The 20,749-nt window shown below is 35.3% G+C and overlaps 1 protein-coding gene across 1 annotated transcript; it reads left to right on the plus strand.

Annotated features, from left to right (window-relative positions):
- The first annotated feature begins 10,557 nt into the window (after positions 1 to 10,557).
- On the plus strand, positions 10,558 to 13,583 carry LOC113909765 (olfactory receptor 4K13-like). Its single transcript, XM_027571297.1, has 2 exons — positions 10,558 to 11,468; positions 13,562 to 13,583. Exons 1-2 carry the CDS (start codon positions 10,558 to 10,560, stop codon positions 13,581 to 13,583), a joined length of 933 nt encoding a protein of 310 aa, XP_027427098.1.
- Positions 13,584 to 20,749: the final 7,166 nt, after the last annotated feature.

The raw sequence follows: 20,749 nt of genomic DNA on the forward strand, positions 1-20,749 counted from the left end.
AAAAGCAATTATGGCTTAGGTCAGAATTGCCAAAAATCATGTTCTTGTCCACATGATACTAGTCAATTTAGTTGACTTTTATTTGTCTGCTTGTTGACCAGAATAGGATAAATTGAAGTATTAGGTCTAGTAGGTTTATAAGCACAAGGAATAACATTTCTTTGAAAACAAATGCAAAATTTCATTCAGCCACTTACTTCCTGAGGAGGCACTCTTTGACATGGATTGGAAATATTCTCAAATGTTTATTGGTAATGATGTTGACATCTTGAAGTTTGACATGGAAATTCTTTAGCAGATGGACAGTAAAATCACTTGAAGTGTATCCAAGTGTACTCAATTATTTAATTTGCCCGATGTTGTCACACTTATAATGAGAATATGCTGTTTGTCTGTATGACAACTAGAATGATAATGCCTTCTAGAACTCTCTAATGTTGTCACAGTGTTTAGTTCCTAAAGGGCTTTCAACATTTTATTCTACCTCTGAACAATGGGATTAAAAACCAATATCTAGAAATGGTTCTATATTGTTTTAATGTATGTTAAAGCTTCCCCTATGACTTACCAGTTCTACAGTGTTTCAGAACATTACTTGAGTCAGACACACTGAAACCTAGAGAGCTTCTCTTTCCCAAAAAAATGTCATTTCCCTAAAATAAGGACAAATATGAATATTTTCTCTAAAAAGAGTCATATAGATTGAGAGAGTGGTGATAAAGAAATGACGTATTTTGAGACCTAACAATACCCAACTGATGCTCAAATACCAATGGGAATTATTAAAGATGCCATGTTGTTTTCCCTGAGTTACAACAGAGAAAACTTTTTCTGGTATTGCATACTTACCAAAATTGATATGTTTTACCAAGGAAATATAAAACCACTATCAGGTCTGGAGTGTTCTAATATGAAAACTTACTCAAAGAATATTAAAAAAGGATCATAAACATATACCTACCATTTACTGTATACTAATCTTAGGCCTGGCACTATTGTAAGCATAACTGGGCCTATCAAAACAGAAGATATAAAGATAGAAAGCTGGGGAATTGTAGTCCCACCATTTCCTTATTCCCACCTCCAGTTATAGGAAATGTTTCCTGTGGAGTATCCCCTTGTCTTTCTTCCATATCCAATTGAAAAATACATTTACCCAGTACAACCAGCCAGACCTTCATGCCTCTCCACTCCTGTTTGAAGTAACTTTGAATTGCCTATTTCCATTTTCAATGAGATCACTGCTCCAAGAGTGATAGGACAAGTGATATAGGAGTGCCTGGGTGTCTCAGTCAGTTGAGGGCTGACTCTTGATTTCCTCTCTTGATTGTGGCTCCAGTCATGGTCTCGGATAGTGGGATCGAGCCCTGCTGACTGACTCCACACTCAGAGCAGAAGTCAGATTGAGGTTCTCTCTCTCTCTCCCTATGCTCCTCCCCCAACTCGCAATCTCTCTCTCTCTCTCTCTCTCTCTCTCTCTCTCACTTTCTCTCTCTCAATAGATAAATAAAATCTTAAAAAAATAAAAAAGAAATGTGATATAGCCTTGTAATCTAATGTTTCTTGGGTCCTTTTTGTTGATTAGTAACAGTCAAGTGCCTTTCTTATCAGAGGAATTGCTCCACATGAAATACACTGATAGATTCTCCAATATTATAAGCCTTCCATTGTATTCTTGGTGGCTGCTTCTGTAAGACTATTATGGAACCATGTATCAGAGCCCTTAACTCAGGAGATGAGTGGGTGAGCACTGGAATGTTGCTGGGGCCAACTGCACTGTCCCAGGGAACCCTGACAGGGCTGTGCAAATTGAGAGCATAGCTCCTGGCTGGGTTTGCCAACACTTGCCAAACAAACCCGAATAAACTCATGGCAAGAGAAGCCAAAAACTCAAGAGACAAGGGTTTGGAAAAGAAGGAAAATTTAGTTTGGGTGCCTGTAGTGGGTGAGGTGGCAAGCTCAAGCCTTACAACAGACCTCTCTGACTGCAAAATGGACACCTAGAGTTTTCTAGGAGAGGTTTAGGGGAGTACCTGCAAGAGAGCAGGCAAGGATTGTGTGATCACGGTGCAGGTCGGTATGTGTTTGGCCCCTGATCATGCCAGGGAAGAGGACCTGTGGGGAGTGGTCTTCTAGGCATCCCATTGCTATGAGATAGGGCTTTTTTGGTCTGGAGGTTGGAACGGTTCAGTCATTGTCAATGTCTCAAGGTAGCGCAATAAGAGAGAACTGTTGAGGTCTAGAGTTGAGCAAGAAGGCTTGCTAACAAGAGGATTAGCAAATCCTAGCGCTGAATAGGTGTTAGTTCCATTGAATTCCCATTTTTAGACCACTGGGGCTTCTGGAAGAAGTCCAGTATAATCCATTTGCTGCTTCTGTGCAGGCCCTTGTCTTCAGAAAAATCTGCTTAATATCATCATCAGATGATTTCTCCCTATGGACTCTAAATCCACAGTGTTCAGACTAATGGCTTTAGTGGGTAAGAGAGAAGTATGCCCACCCTTTCTCTGTTTGGATGTTTCCATGTCATTTTATTTCTTTATCCCCAATAGCTGGTTCAGCAATCCCTAAAGCATCTGACAAAAACCTTAACATTCCAAACTCCTACCTCAGTACCACGTCTTTTTTGGGTGGTTTCTACATGACTTGTTTTAATCTTCCTCTAAGTTCCCATAAATGTGTGCATGACTAAATACTTGAAATGAGAGTGGTTTTATTTTCCAGTTACTTACAGCCAATTTACTTGCCTTAAGTTTACTTTATTTAAATTTACTTAAATTATCACATTCTAGTGCCTTTATAGTATTATACCATTTCACAAATAACATACTGAACTTCTCTACCCTCTTATATCTGTACCGTATTGTCATGTCATACTTTTATTTTAACATATTATAAATGTAATAAATTGTCATTACAGCTTCATTTGACATTTCTTTTTTTTTTAAGATTTATTTATTTATTTGAGAGAGCGAGAATGAGAAAGAGAGTACATGAATGGGGGGAGAGTTAAAGGGAGAAGAAGCAGGCTCCTCGCCAAGCAGGGAGCCCGATGCGGGACTTGATCCCGAGACTCCGGATCATGACCCGAGCCGAAGGCAATCGCTTAACCAACTGAGCCACCCAGGCGCCCCTCATTTGACATTTCTGATGGCCATGAAATATTTAATCTTTTATTTGCTCAAAATGTCTTTATTTCACCTTAAAGTTCAAGAAGATAATTTTGGTATAGAATTCTACTTTGAGACGGTGTTTTTCTTTTCATATTTTATAGATAGTGCGCATAGTTTCTGAAAAAAATTCTAGAATTGTTAATTTCTTGTTCTTCTGTTTATAATGTATCTTTTTTCCTCTAAAAGATTTTAAATTTTATAAACTGCTCATTTTCAGCATTTATTGTATGTCTTGAAGTGATTTTCTTTCTTTTTTCCTGATGCATTCAAACCTAATTTTAGTCTGTTAATTTGTACTTTTCATTAGAATGTTTTAAACATTATTTCTTCAAATATTTTTTTCTGTCATCCCTGAATCCAGTACCAGATGTGTTAGATCATTTGATATTTTTTATAGGTCACTGAGGTTCTGTTAATATGTTCCACAATTTTTTTTGGCTTTTGCTTTAGCTTTAGCTTAAATGGTTTCTATTTTCTATCTAGGGATTTTTTGTTTTGATATTCTTTTGTCTTTGAAATGGAATTTCTCAGTTTCTATATTGTATTTTACAGCCCTAAAAATGCCATTTGACTCTTTTTTTAATATCTTTTATTTTTTCTCTCATGTTTATGTTTTCCTATAATTTCCTGATCATTTAAAAAAACCTGTTTTTAGAATCTTTAAAATTCCATCATCTAAGTATTTTTGAATATGGTTTTCTTGGTTATTTTTTTCTCTTAGTTATCTTAACTCTTCTTGCAATTTTTATTAATACTTTAAAATTTTACATTTAAATTTTTATATTTAATATTTATATATTTATGGTTGTATTTATTATTACTCAAATGGGATATATCAGTGGTTCTCAACCAAGAGGTATTAGGTAATATCTGGGGATATTTTGGGGTATCCCATGTGGGAACTACTACTGGCATGTAATGGATAGAGGCTAGGAATGCACCTAAATATCATACAGTGCTCAAGGCAGTCTCCCACAAAAGAGAATCCTCAAGCCTAAAATGTCAATAATGCCAATATTGAGAAACCCTACCAATACACTACGAATATTACATTATTGCATTTTTTGTATATTTTCAAAATAAGAACATTGTTGGAAATATGTATTTCAAATGTCTTCTCTGGTATAAGTCAACTTTTAATTTTCTTTTTTTAAGTTTTTATTTAAATTCCAATTAGTTAATATACAGTGTAATACTAGTTTCAGGTGTACAGTATAGTGATTCAACACTTCCATACAACACCTATTGCTCATCACAACAAGTGCACTCCTTCATACCCATCATCTATTTCACCCATCCCCCCACCCACCTATCCTCTGGTGACTATCAGTTTGTTCTCTATGGTGAAGAGTGTTTCTTGGTTTGCCCCTCTCTCTTGGCAAGTACTCATAAGCTTTGGACACAAAGAGGTAAGTAGATACTTCACAACAGGAAATATTCAAAAAGTTAATAACCATATGAAGAAATATTCTACACCATGAATAATCAGGGAAATAATAATTAAGCCACAAAGAGGATTCCAATGTATCTTAAAAAATTGCTAAAATTAAAAAGGCTTCAGAATACCAAAGTCTTGTTAGGATATAGAACAACCGGAACTCTTTACACTGTGGGTGGAAGTGTAAATCAGTACAATCACATTGCAACTCTTTGGCACTTTCTCAAAGACATGCCTACCCCATGATCCAGTAATCCTACTCCGAAGTATATCTAAGACAAATGAGTGATTATGCCCATTGGAAATACACAAGAATGACTATAGCAGCTCTGGAAATAATACATGAACCCCATTAATAAATATGTTATTTTCTTAAGTGTCTGAGCTACAAATGTATGAAGTAATCAATGGGTGAAGTAATCAATTCAGAGATGACAAAAGCAAAGTATTTTTAGGTATTGTTGACCAAGCTGTTCACTGAAATAATAGCATAATTAGACAAAGTGGTTATATAGGCCATAGGCCATTTGTTGACTTCATAAACACAGGCAGTCCAATGTGAGAAAGAATAAATTAGTCAGCTATTGCTTAACAAAGAAGAGATCAAATAAAGAATGGCAATTTGCTTTCATTTTAACCATGAAGTATTCTGGCACAATGCAGTACCAACAGAGTTTACATATCTAAAAGAAACTAATTATAGAGGAAAATTAGAAAGGTATCAGAGAGATGTGACTCATAGGAACTAGTTATTTTCATTAAATGGTACTCTTCTCTTCACCTTTATCCAGATGATAGGATTAATGAAAGAGATTTTTGTGACCATCAAAGTTTTATAACAAGTTTTCTATTTATCTCATGTTTCTAAATTCTTCTTACTTTGGACTTTGGAAATTTCAAAGTTTTCCACATTTTAAAGAGACACTCAGTTTGTATGTCTGTGTCTGCTCATAGAAACATGGTTATATTATTTGGTTGATAATGCCTTCTTTCTGTCTCTTTTTTTAATGTTCAATTAGCCAACATATAGTACAGCATTAGTTTTTAATGTGGTGTTCAACAATTCATTAGTTGTGTATAACACCCAGTGCTCATTGCAACACCTGCCTTCCTTAATACCCAGTTAATATTGCATCCCCCCCACCCCCCTCCCTTCTGTAACCTTCAGTTTGTTTCCGGGAGTCCAGAGTCTCTCATGATTTGTCTCCCTCTGTGATTTCTTCACATTCAGTTTTCTGTCTCTTTTTTATGGGGAAAAGCTACACACTAATGAGAGATTCTGAATAATCTAGCTTGCCAAATGTATGGCTTTTAATAGCTGAGGGAATTCATTTTTTTCTTTAAGATTTTATTTATTTATTTGACAGAGAGAGAGAGCACAAGCAGGGGGAGTGGCAGGCAGAGGCAGAGGGAGAAGCAGTCTCCCTGCAGAGCAGGGGGAGCCCGATGTGGGACTCGATCCCAGGACCCTGGGATCATGACCTGAGCCGAAGGCAGTCGCTTAACCAACTGAGTCACCCAGGGGATTTCATTTATGAAATCATGAGGGAGTTCATTTATAAGATGCAAGGTTTTCCCAGGGTCATTAACTGACAAATTCCTCATGTTGTTTTCTGCAGTTTCAAAATAAAAGGGAGTTCTCCTTCATTAGAATGGGGACACACAAAAGGAACATGGAAGAAAGTGGGGGCAAGTGAAAAACTCTTAAGTCTCAGTGTCTGAGAGTCACAACTCCCAAAGCAAGAATAAGGTATGGAGAAGAAAAGTTAAAGATTTTTCTATGTTTCCATTTCATTAAATAAATTATTTACTTAAAAAACTTCCAATTTCAAATATAGAACATGTTTAATACATAATATTTGTGATAAATCAAGAAATATAGAAAAATACATACCAGATATATAATTATACCACCCAAAGTAAAGCACTAAAACACTTTGATGTCTGTGACCTCGATGTATATTTTACTGAATTTTCATATATTCAACCATTATTTATATATTTTCTTAAACATTTTGTATTTTACCTAGGCTTATTTTTATATAGGGCTCTTGAAATTTTCAATATCAACTTATAAGGATTTGATATTAAGGACATATATATTTGGCTACTTTTCTCTAGTTCAGCTTTGCCTTTTAGAATTTTGAATATGTTTTTGAGGTAATAGGGAGCTTGCCCATCTTCACTGAATAAAATCTATTAACCTTAATTTCTGTGGCTTCTGCCTTTGTCATGATCCTAAGCCAATTATAAATTGTAATTATAAAATACAACAAAGCATGTTATTCACTAATATATTTCTTTCTATCCTTTATTGCTTGAACTATTATTCATATATTTAAAGTATCTGAATTCATTTTTATTTAAGACTGTGTAGTTTACCAGCCTATTTATTCCCAAGTAACTGCAACTTTATCCTAAACACTGTATTTTTAATATAGGACTCTTCTACTCAAGTCTCAGTTTTCTTACAATTGTTTATTATTCTATTCTTAGGAAGGTAAAGTATCAATCATTTCATTACTCTAGCTTTCTAACACATTTTAAAATCAAAAGATTTGGGACGCCTGGGTGGCTCAGTCATTAAGCATCTGCCTTCCCCTCAGGTCATGATCCCAGGGTCCTGGGATGCAGCCCCTCATCGGGCTCCCTGCTCGGCGGGAAGCCTGCTCCTCCCTCTCCCACTCCCCCTGCTTGTGTTCCTTCTTTCGCTGTGTCTCTCTCTGTCAAGTAAATAAATAAGATCTTTAAAAAAAAATAAAATCAAAAGATTTGTTTCCCTCATTGTTGTTTTCAAGAATTGTCCTGGAAATTCTCAGAGGACACTTTGGAAGGGCTGGTGGGAAAAGAGGGCAGAAGATATCTTCTCGCCTTTTTTAGTGAGTTGCTTTGTCACAAGTGGATATATGACATAGAATGTATTTCCAATCCTGGCTATCTGTAATAGATCGCCAAATCCATAATATCACCTTTAGTGCTGCCACAACTATAATGTTTTAGGAAGTAGATGATAAACCAGCACAAGCTACAAGTTACAATTATTTTTTAGGTTTCTTTACAGCTATATGTAACATAAATGATTTTCTGATTTGAAGTCCCTAAATACCAACTACATTTTGGGGAGCATTTATCCAGGGCTAGAATCTAATTCAACTTTATTAAATTTTACAGAACTTGACTTATAAAAATTGGAATCTGCATTAACCCTATAAGCTAATACACCCAGAGGTAAGCACTCTTGATATATTAATGAATCTATGTTTCTCTGAGATTTGTATGAAATTTGTATGTGGGTACATAATTTTCCATAAAATGTTATAATAATCTCTTTAAAATATAATGGCATTTTAAAATTTAATAATACATCTTAAAAATATCTCCATATGAGCACATATAAGTTTCCATTTTAAATCATTTCATTAAGACAGACTTTGGAGGAGTTTTCCAATTTTTGGTTATTAAAGATAATAGTACCAAGAGCACTTTGACTATATTTATTTGACAAATGTGTTTTACTGTTATTTGTTGCTGTCATCATCAAGTAGAGCTTTTCTGATATTTTCAAATTGGTTTATTTTTAGGTTCTTGAGCCAATATCAAACACTCTTGTTATATAGCTTTATAGGAGGTCTTGATATATTATAGTATAAATCCTCTAGCTTTGTTCTTCAAAATTGCCTTGGCCCACCTTGGCCTTTTGCATTTTGATATACATTTTAGAATAAACTTGATTTCCAAAAGTCACCTTGGATTCACATAGGGAATATGTTGAATATATACATCAATTTAAAGAAAACTGACGTATTCACAATTCATCAACCTAATATATCTCTTCATTTATTAGATGTCTATTTTGATGTCATATTTAAATTATTATGTTGTTTACCTATATATTTAAATCATTAATTAGAGATTTCCTAATATTGAACCATTTTTGCACTCCTACAATAATAGTGGTTAGAATAAGAGCTAAGAAAACACCAAGATTTGTAAGGAAGTGGTTGTGTAAATTTGTACAACCCTTTGTTGAGAATTTGACATTATTAGGTTAGTTGAAAATGACTTAGTAATTCTACTTCTAATTATATAATCTTCAAAAATTCTTTCACATAAACATGTAGCTATACATTAAATGCACCATTTTTTAAAAATTGGAGTATACTTGACACACAATAGTATATTAGTTTCAGATATTCAACACAGTGATTCCACAAATCTATGTCATGCTATGCTTGCCTCAAGTGTAGCTACCATCTGTCACCATTCAACCCTATTACAGTACCATTGACTACAGGCCCTGTATTGTACCTTTTATTCCCCCATGACTTATTCATTCCATAGCTAGAATCTTGTGTCTCTCACTCCCCTTTACCCATTTTGCTCAATCTCCCACCCCTCTCCCCTCTGGCAACCATCAGTGTGTTCTTTTATGTATGGAGTCTAAAAAACAAAACAAATGAATAAAGAAACAAAAAGCAGAATCCGACCTATAATTACAGAAAACAAACTGATGGTTGCACCATTTTTATAATAGCAATTCCTCAGTAAAAATAAAATTTTTTCCTCAGAATTTTGTTATGATAGGATATCATTTATTCATTTTTTATAAGCCACACACAAAATAGTAAGATAAGTGAAATTTTCCTATGCCAGTAGTTTTTATTTTATTTAAAATTGTGCAAATGATAGATAATACAAATATTTATTAATTCTAAATAATAGTATGAATATTTCAATTATTTTATTCTTATATTCTCCAAATTCTTAAAACATTTCAAAATATTTTAAAACTACATTGTATCTATTTCTATGAATGAGGTCTTCAGTCAGATATAAACTCGTGGTTTTTTTCCAATTTTTTCATTTTTTTTTCCAGACATCACTTTTTTTTTAAGTCTCAAAAAATTTGTTCTGTTACTACTATCTCTTCGTGGATATCTATGATATCTTCCTTGGTACTTTGCATCAAAATTTCTGGCTGGCATCATTCATGCTTAAATGGATATCATTCTACATGGGTATGCCTTAGTCATCTAGAAGCACATAGATGTGTTCCCTATAGAACCTCCTTTGTTTATCAAAACTCTACAGTTATACTCTCTTGCAAGTGACATGGATGTTATACCAAATCCACTAGGATGTTCAGCCACCTGACAAAGAAACTAACTTAAGTGAGGGAGTAGGAAGCCAGCATCCATTTATGCTATACCTGATCATTGTACCTTCCTATCTACTAAATTCGTAAGCATGGAAGTAAAGTCAGAGCCCATAGGAGAAGACCCAAACATCTGAGCCTTTCTTCCACCTTATGGAAAAAGAAGTTGAGAAGCCATTTCAATTTGGCCAACCATATATTCAAGTTTCTCAAAACTCATAGTGTGTATTATCGCTGCTCATCTGACTTTCAGCAGCCACTACAGAACTGACTCCTAGATTCTCCATGTTCTATATTCCATCTACTTAATTTCATTTCTCTTGGTCCTACTTTTCAGTTAGAAAAGCACTTTGGCCTCTCCTTCATTGATATGCAGTGTAGAAATAGATTTCAAAATGGAAGGGTCCTCTTCTTTGCCCATGGACTACCAATAAATCTATACCTTATCCTCGAAAATGGTGGCAAAGAACTTCTAAATTCTTTCACCAACTCAGATACTCACTTTTCTCGAGATTAGTGCAGATATGAGTTAAGTAGTGCCAACTATAATTTTCTTCAAATGTCTTAGTTTATGGCAGAAATTCCTCATAAGCTTTGCTAAGAAATTTTGTCTATTCTTTCAAAAATTTTTGGATTCAATGTTGTTCAATACTTTTGATTCTTTTTGCACATTTCAGTGGATTTTTAGGGAGCAAAGTTAAGTGTATATGTATTTCATCTCTCAACTTTAATTCATAGATTTTAATCTATTTTGATTTTGTTTTAGGTAACATATGCCAACACCCAAACAAATGGAGAAAAAAAATCACTCCATGGTGTCTGAGTTTATTTTGCTGGGCCTCACAGATTTTTGTGAGTTACAGATTTGCTTTTTCTTGTTTTTTTCCATTATCTACATAGCCATTGTATTAGGTAACCTCATTATTATCTTGGTAGTAAAACTGGACCCTCACCTACACTCTCCCATGTACTTCTTACTGGCCAACCTCTCCTTTATTGATATGTCCCTGGCCTCCCTTGCTACTCCTAAAATGATCTGTGCCCTAATTAGTGAATATAAGGCTATCTCCTATGAAGGCTGCATGGCCCAGATGTTCTTCCTTTACCTTTTAGGTGGAAGTGAGATGATGCTGCTTGTAGCCATGGCAGTTGATAGATTCATTGCCATATGCAAACCCCTCCATTACAAAACTATCATGAGTCATCATGTTTGCATAGGACTTGCATTTCTGTCCTGGACCACTGGTTTTGTGTACACTATGAGCCAAATGGTGTTCACAGTGACTTTACCATTCTGTGGCCCCAATGTTGTGGATAGCTTTTTTTGTGATCTGCCTCAGGTCATCAGACTTGCTTGTACTGACACTTACATCTTGGAAGTATTAGTCATTGCATTAAGTGGACTACTTTCTTTGTTCTGTTTCATCTTCCTGTTTATCTCCTATAGCATCATTCTAATTACTGTCCGGCATTGCTCATCCAGTGGGTCTTCCAAGGCTTTGTCCACTCTTTCAGCCCACATTACAGTGGTGGTACTGTTCTTTGGACCCTACATCTTTATCTATATATGGCCATTCAACAGGGTATCCATAGATAAGATCCTCTCTGTGTTTTACACAATTTTCACTCCCCTTTTAAATCCAATCATCTACACATTCAGGAATAAAGACATGAGGAAAGCAATAAGAAAAATAAAGACCAAGCAAGTGAGTTCCAGATCAGCCTTTTAACTGACACATTACAATCATCAAAGTCATCATCATCATCATTGTTGCCATTATCATCATCATCCAAAGATAAGGAGGTATTTGATTTTGTAACAACCATAAGTCATATTTTTGGGAAATGGTAATCCTTCCCTACACAAGTATATATGTGCGATAAAACATCCAGAATCATGCATTAAAATACAAACCATACTAATATAATCCCATTCATATATGTTGTAATTTTCAGTTTTTTATAGACTAAATGAGATTCTAAATAAGTATTTATTGAGTTCTAACCGTGGATGAGGCACTTTGCATGTTTTCTCTTCCCAATGATGAAAATAGAGCATATTATTAACATATTCTCAGTAGAAAATTGATAATTATAAAATTTAATGAACTTGCCACAGAAATTTTAAGTACTAGACCAAGAATCAGATCCTCCCTCTAACTTCAAAATATATGCTTTTATGATAGATTTTCTATCTAAATTTTAACATTCATAAATTTGTTTCCCATCCCCTCCTTTACATGTTTTCAATAAATAGCTCTTTCCAACAAGGATAAAACAATCTCCCATTGATCTGAAGGTCAAAGTCACCAGCCATTTCAGTCTCTTTACACCTCTGATTTAACAGAAGAACTTATTAAGCCAGCTGAAAAGACTGATCCCAATTATCAAGGTATACTAGGATTAGTGTTACTCAATAGGGTGGGTAAATCATGTATGAGACTCAAGTGATTCTTTGTGGTGTCTCATAATATTTGCATATCAAGTAATAACAGTAAATGAAAATGTTTTCCACAGTGGCTACATCAATTTACATTCCCGGGATAATATTAATGGTGACTAGGGGTGACTACATATATTGTGTGAGCACTGAGTAATGTAAAGAACTGCTGAATCAATATATTGTACACCTGAAATGAATATAATATTGTATGTTTAGGGTATTTCAATAAGAAAAGTAAATGAGAAGGGCATGAGCCAATAAAATTTTAAATTTAATTCACTCTACCAAGTAAGGAATCATCATTATTGGAGATATTAGATGTAGACAAAAGAAGAAAACAGTTGGAAGTAAAAGAAAACAACCAAGGACAACTGAGTCTCGTGACCCATTAGTAGGAAAACGATGATTATAGTAATTAAGGATATTTTCCTCCTGAATTGTGTATTATGGTAAAATTGTGTATTTATGGTATTTATTAAGAAATTTCAAATTCTTTTTTTTCTTTTATTTTTCCTCACCAAGGAGATGTTGGTGATTAATTTTACCATTTAATCTCTAGGTTATAGAATATTCCTGTGGGATTATGACTAAACTAGAGGAGATCCCAACACTACACTGAGATGGATATAGTAATTTATGAGAATATTTAGCTTTACGCTTGGAGGAAAAAGGGGAGAATGTCTTAAATTTATGTAGGATAAATGAATCTTTAGGTTGAAGCAACTGTCATTGACTGGAAGTTTAAGTAAAGGTGGATTGATGTGCATGGATGCTGAGCAACCAAATGGGAAGATGATTCTGAATATTTCTCTTTTGACTCTCAGCCCCTTATTAGCTCCTCTATAGTCCTCTCTCTATAGGAGATAGCTACAAGCCTCAAAATTACATTTCCTGAACTCCCTTGCAAACTTATTCCTATCAGGTTTTATCGGTGGGAGATATTAACATGATACTGGACAGCAGGAAAAAGGGAGAAACTTTACATTCCTCTGCTTTGGGCTCAGGCAGCAGCAGTATTGGGCAACTGTGGACTCCAGAATTATTTTGGGGGGTTCAGCAGCATCAGTACGGTTGAAGGATCCAAGGCTCCTAAAGCTTCATCAAGTGCATAGCTCTTGTCTTCTTAGTCAGTAATAGGATAGAGGTTTCAACATCACTAATGGTGACACTGATCCAGCAGCATTTATGGATTCTGGGTAATGTCTCTTCCTCTTTTGCTCATCCAGCCTTCAAGGTGGTAGTTGTTTATACTTACCTTCAGTAATATCATTTTCTCCTTTCTGCTCCTCATTTCTGAGCTGCAAATTTTTATTTTCAACTTTCTACTGAGTCATTCCCTGGGTATCTTGAAGAAATATCAAGTCCAAAATGTAAAAACTAAATAAGTTACCTACCTTCCCAAACCTGTTATTTTTCCTGCATTCCCTATTTGAATTAATAAGATCTCGATCAGATTAATGGTCCAATCTAGAAGCCAAAATTTACATCTGATTACATATATATATTGGTGCACTTAGTGGTGTCATCATTCTTCTGAGGCTCTGTTCACTTTTCCTCATTTTCTGTTTTACATCTGTTCTTGAGATTGCATAATTGCTACAGATATATCTTCAAGTTCACTGGTTCTTTCTTCTGACTGCTCACATCAAATGGTGAGCTCCTCTAGTGACTTCTACATTTGAGTGAGTTATTGTACTTTTCAACTCCAGAATCTCCACTTCAAAAAAAATAATTATTGGCGCACCTGGATGGCTCAGTCATTAAGCATCTGCCTTCAGCTCAGATCATGATCCCAGCGTCCTGGGATCGAGCCCCGCATGGGGCTCCCTGCTCGGTGGGGAGCCTGCTTCTCCCTCTCCCTCTGCCCTGCTTGTGTTCCATCTCTCACTGTCTTTCTCTCAAATAAATAAATAAAATCTTTAAAAAAATAAAAAAATAATTTCTATCTATTTTGATACTCTATTTAGTGAGATATTGTCATACCTTCCTCTACCTCTCTAGGCATGCTTTCCTTTAGTTCTCAGGATATATTTATAATAGCTACTTTGAAGTTTTCTTTTTCTGCTAAGTGCAACATTGGAGTCCCCAAAAAAGCAGTTTCTATCGACCTTTTATTTCATGTATGAGATATAGTTTTGTGTTTCTTCACATGTCTCATCAGCTTTTGTTAAAACTGGACTATTTTTAATTTCTTAATTTTTAAAGATTTTGTTTATTTTTGAGAGAAAGAGAGAGAACGCACGAGCAGGGGGGAGCAGCAGAGGGAGAAGGACAAGCAAACTTCCCACTGAGCAGGGAGCCCTACACAGTGTTCAATCCCAGGTCCCTGGAATCATGACCTGAGCTGAAGGAAGACACTTAATTGACTGAGCCACCCAAGCACCCCAAAACTGGAAATTTTTTATAATGTATTGTAGCAACTCTGGTTACTGATTTCTCTCCTCTCCAATACTGATGTTACTGGAATTGTTTGATTGGTTGGTTGTTTAGTTCCTTGGCTGAATTAACTCTGAAGTATATTGACTCTGCAGTGTGTAGCCTATGTCCCTGCTCAGAATTTTTTCTTGTTTTTAATCTTCAGCTTGGTTACCTTTGGGGCATCATAAGACACTTATTGGTCAGTGGTTTTGCTTAAGTCTCCTAGGTCAGGTAGAATTTTATCCTTAACTAGTAGATATGTGTGTGGCTTAGAGGCTGCTATCACAGTTCAGAGTTTACATTTTTGCCTCACATTTATTCAGAGACTAATAGCTGGATGCTCTGTCTGCAGTGTTTCCTGCAAAGTGTACAGACTTGGGCACTCACACTGTCTTCCAGACTAACAGGAATTTGTGTGGCTTTTTTTTTAAGCTTGGCTTCCTAGGAGTTGCTCTTGGTTTGGTGTTGCTTATTTTTCAGACAGTATTTAGTTAGAGGGTGTCCTTAATATTTTTGTGTCACTGAGGCTTCCACCTTTGTTGGTAAAACTATGTGTGGCTTGGAGAATCTTTTCATTTCTGCCCCTTGCATTTGTCTGATTTCTCTTAAGTGGGTACAGTCACTGAATGCACACAGTCTCCCTTATCCCCAGGGTTGATTGTGATCCCAGTAGGGTTTCTCTTATACCTGTCACTGTTTCTATCTTTTAAACTTCAGTTTGCTATACAATTTGGTTTGTTGATATCAGTGCTTTCTTAACTGCTCTTCACCAAGAGCTCCACTGTTTCTGACATTGCATTGTTACATGGAACTCTCCAAGTTCTGTTCCAAATAAAGCCAGGCCCCCTCAGATAGAGCTATGGAGTTTTTCATCCTTATGGTATGCCTGTCCTTCTGTGCAGAACCTGAGTACCACTGCACAGGAGCTGAGGGCAGGGGTAGCAGCCCAATACTCCCTAAGTGACATCCTCCTGTGTGAATGGGCACTAGGGGATCAAAGATCCTGGTCACCTCAACTTGCCCCTTCTGGCCTGAACTTCCACTCTAAGTAAGCTGGAGGGTAGGGGTACTAAGGGGGGCCCTGGTGTTCTTAGTATGCCATGTCTAGAATAGAATTGTTTTTGTTATTATTATTTATTGCTGTACTAAGAACATTTTTTTTAAATGATTGGTATTTTTACATTTTATTTTATTTTTTAAATATTTTATTTATTTATTTGAGAGAGAGAGAGCAAAAGCATGAGAAGGGGGGAGGGGCAGAGGGAGAGGGAGAAGCAGACTCCCTGCTGAACAGGGAGCCTGATGTGGGACTCGATCCCAGGACCCTGGGATCATGACCTGAACCGAAGGCAGATGCTTAACCAACTGAGCCACGCAGGTGCCCCTCTGCTAAGAATATTTAACATGAGAACCACCCTCTTACAAATTTTTAAGTGCACAATATAGTATTGTTACCTTTAGGGACATGTTGTACAACAGAAATTCCAGAAATAATTGATCTTGCATAGCTGAAACTATACCCATTGAACAGCAACTCCCCATTTACTCCTCTGTCCAGCCTCTGGCCACTACCATACTACTTTCGGGTTCCATGAGTTTGACTGCTTTAAATACCTTATATAAGTGCAATCTCTGTTGTACAAGTAGGTGCAGAATGGGGAAAGATAGCCTCATCATGTCCTTGGTACTCACCTGGAATAGAATATCTTCAACACTTAAGTCCTTACCATTCCAGGGTAAAACCTAAGAACACAATGCTAGCCTGGATTGTGCAGAGAGGGAATCCCTATTTTCTTCACCACACCTGCCTAGAGCAGAGTACCCAGAGTAGAGCAGAAAAGGGCTTCTACAATATGGAGCTTGGAAAGGAGACATGACATGGGGGGAGGCTTAAATGCTAGACTGCTATTCTTAAGATTTAGTAGATTTTCTTATATGATCATTTATCTATTTTATATGATTTGGACAATTTCTGGAGACTATACAGTATTGTTCTCTGTAAGTTTCACGAGTGAAGTGTTTGTTTTATTGGAGAGAAAGTCCACTAGGCTCCTCACTCTGCTGGTCCAAAATTTCCTAATTTATTTGATTCTGATGTAGAACATCTGCAGACAGATTATGGAACTCACCACTTACTCTTCAATGTTTCATCATTTGTGTACACTCCGTTACCAAATTTTCACGATTCCACCTGATACTTTAATCAGAACCTCTTCTCCATTACCCTCCATGGCCTTATGTCAGACTTTCATCATTTTTTACCTAGATTATTAAAATAACACAGTAATTACTCCACAGTGCTACTACCACACCTTGTGAAAGCTCAATTCTTTTCAGTCTCTATTTTACCATTTCAAGCACTCCTCACTAATTACAGAATATATTCCAAACTACTTTGATTGATATTTAAGACCCTTCAAAGTTCTTTTTCTAACCTAACTTTCTGTCCTTATCAAAAACTCCCCCTTCTTCACCACCCAAGTTATCACATACTTTAAACATACTATTTTCTCTTCATTCAATATGTCAGAATACTCTATGCTTCCATACCTCCCTACATATAATTATCTCTGCCTAGAATTTTCTTCTTGCTTCTCTGTGCAGCCAATCAATGCCTATCATTAAAAACAAAGTTGTCTTTTTGGGGAAAGATAGCCTCTTTTAGGAAAAATTTGCAAACTCCATAAAACAAGGTTTGCCTTTTGCATGCCTGTATCATCACATTTAGCAATGGGTTATTTGGGTTCGGTATTGAATAATAAGATTCTGAGATCCTTGAGGACAGATTCCTGACATACAGTATAGGCCCAAGAAAGTTTGAGACTTGCTGAGTTCAATACCTATTTCAAGGCCTCACTTTAGCCACTTGAGAACTAGTTGTAAAGAGTTTCTTTATATCTTAGATATCTGCACTATAAAAATTTATACTGCTAGAAAACAAATTTAAAGTTAGAGCACTGAAATTTTGTCCCCAGAATTTTCTTTAGAGGAAATCAAAGGACAGTATATTCAACACTAGAGAGCTGAAGGATATTAGAGAACAGAAAGCAAATTCACTCAATAAATTAGCCAAAAGAAATTAAATGAAAGGTGAATGCTAAATACAATCCCTACCACCAAGGAATATACAGTAATGCAATAGAAGTTGGGACTATTAAACATTTGAGGACAGGAAAGGAATACTTGAGGAATCACAGAATTTTACCCTGGCCAATAATAGAGGGTGAATATTCATTCAAGAAGTGAAGAACTATTACTGTGGAAAGTATGGGACCTGGAGGAGTATTAATTAGGTCAATATCCACTGTTGAACCAAAAGAGAAGATTGAATTAAACAGTCATTACAATTTATTTAAACCCATTGTCCCAAAGGAGGGTGAATACATTTTTAGCTGGCTGTAACCAATTCATCAAGTATACGGAAAAAATGTGAACATCTATGATGTATCTTAACTTGAAAAGATAAGCTTCATTAATATTTAATATTCAGATTATTTTTGGTACACAAAATTAATCTGTATAATACCTGGTCACATTACTTATTATACTTGTTTGTTTGGAAAAGAATTAGTTAACCAAAAGACAGAGGGACTTAGAGCAGTTCTCTCTGCAGTTATTTCCTTTGAACATATTTCTATCTCTTATAGATTAGGTGCGCCAAAACTGGGAGAAGGGGATACTGAAGGATTATGTTATTTTATTTTAATTTGATTTGCTCTCCAAAACTTTATAAGGAGCTTAAATAGATCTGTGTCAATAAGCCTTGCATTGAAGATAATTCTAGTAATCAAAACTCACATAAATAATTATAAAATGATAGGGTTGACAATTTCACCCATAATATGAACTCTTTGTCAGCTAAATCACAAAGTAAAAGAACAAGAAGCTATGAGAACTGACAATAAGCTGGCTAAAAACATTCCAAATTATTAAGAAACATTAATTTACAATATGGATTTACTTCCATTATTATTAATAATGAACTTGACAATCTATACTGTACCTTGATATATTAGCTAGTGATCATGATAAGCACATTTAAAAAGTAAATATAAAATACATAAAATTCTATAAATTTTTTGCAGTATTAATACTCACCAACTAATAAATGAAGGGTTTAATTTTTCACTAAAAGTGTTCTTGAATGTTTCTTACTAATAGCAAAAGGACAAAAGCCACATTCTACTGAGAAAATACTTCTGTTTTCAGCTACTGTAAAAATGGCTTATGTAAGCAGTATGACAATAAATAAAATGCATTTCTTATCAGCAAAGAGTATCAAAAAGTAAACAGAAAACTACTTCTAATGATTTCAAATTAAATGATCTTTTAAATGATTAAATGTGGTAGAATCAGATTTGTCTTATGGGAAGGAGTTTTGCGTTATACAAAAGTATGGATGATTTTAACATCTGTATCTAAAAATCTTTCATGAACTGTAATGACTCCTATAATAAACACAATGTCTCTGACAAAAACCAATTAAGCCATGGGTTAAGTGGTGAATTTGGCTGGAATTAAATAAGAACTTCCATAGAAGTGACAGCAATATCAACCAATTTGAAGGTTATTCATGACAATCTTTGTTGGCAAGTTATTGAAACAAACATGGAAGCCTGTGGTACAAAGTACACCAAGACCATCAATTATGATTTATTTTATAAAAACAATACCTCATAGAACAAGATTTTATGGTAATATTTTATAGTAAAAGGGGCAATGATTATGAAACTATTTTGTGCCACATAGATATTCTTTGAAAATCATATAAATAATTATTAAATTTTAATGAGCATAAAACAGTTGTATCATTTCAAATTTTAAATTAGCATAATTTATTTTAACTTTATCTTTTAAAATTTCTACTTCCTGAATATATTAATATTGTACATAATATATGCTGCCAGTAAATCTATAACATGTAGAGATCTATTTTTATGTTGAGGATGCTATGTTCAGAGAAGCACTGAGATTATTCAACTAAAAATTTACCCAAAGTTGTTAGAAGAAGGTAAGAGGATAGCTTGGAGTAATATGAGGGAAAACAAGCATCCATTAATTCAAAGATGTCTAGAATTCCTATAGTACAACCAATCAACCAACACTCTCCCACCCAGTGTAATCAAGCCAATGCAGAACCACAGCATACTGCAGGGCCAGAAATTAAGTGTAAACATCTCTCCTGGTCTTGCTCGGACAGTAGCCTCAGTGCCCTAACAACTCCCACTGAAATATAGATTCCCCGAGCCCCAACACATCTGCCTCCAAAGTGATTCACATCTTTATAAAAGAAGTAGAAGATAGTATATACATTCATATACAGAGCATCGCAGAGAGTGAAAAGCAGATTTATAATTTTGATCATCCCCTTGAACATATTATTCTTCATACTGTGTCTTTAGAACAGGTAAGTGGAAACATCATAGAGAGCTAATTTGTTAGAGGTTTAATATACTGAAGATGGTATTTTAATTAATTTTGTGTTGGCTGGGAGGAAAATGCTGTGGCTTTTGAGACAGGAAATCCTCTCTCACTGGAAGATCACATTACTATTTCACAGTGACCTACAGCCACGAATTTTTATACAAATTTAAAGAATATATGGTCTCAACATGATATTGATGAGTAAAACTTGGCAGTAGATGGTTAGTGATTAAAAATGATGATGAAAATTAAGAAAAGCAAATTGTGAGCATCTAGCTAACTCATACTGGCATTGAAAACAATGTAATAGTTAGAAACTCATTTTTTTCTTTTAATCATTTCAGATGCTGATAGGACATGTAATGAGAGCTGGAGAAGGAGCAGGTGAGGGAGAATTAATGACCAGAACTAGATAGGTAGAAAATCTCTGTATAAAACTGACCATTACACCACAAATACAAATGAAATCTTAAAGAAATAAAAAGAGAGAAGTCCTGGGGCACCTGGATGGCTTAGTTGGTTAAGCATCCAATTCTTGATTTCAGCTCAGGATCTCCAGGTTGTGAGATTGAGCCCCACATTAAGCCCCACATTGGGCTCCGTGCTGGGTGGGGAGTCTGCTTTGGACTCTCCCTCTGCCCCCCCCCACCCCCTGCTCTTTCTCTCTCACAAATAAATAAAAATAAATAAATAATTTT

The sequence above is a fragment of the Zalophus californianus genome, chromosome 6 (assembly GCF_009762305.2).
Source record: "Zalophus californianus isolate mZalCal1 chromosome 6, mZalCal1.pri.v2, whole genome shotgun sequence".
NCBI lineage: Eukaryota > Metazoa > Chordata > Mammalia > Carnivora > Otariidae > Zalophus > Zalophus californianus.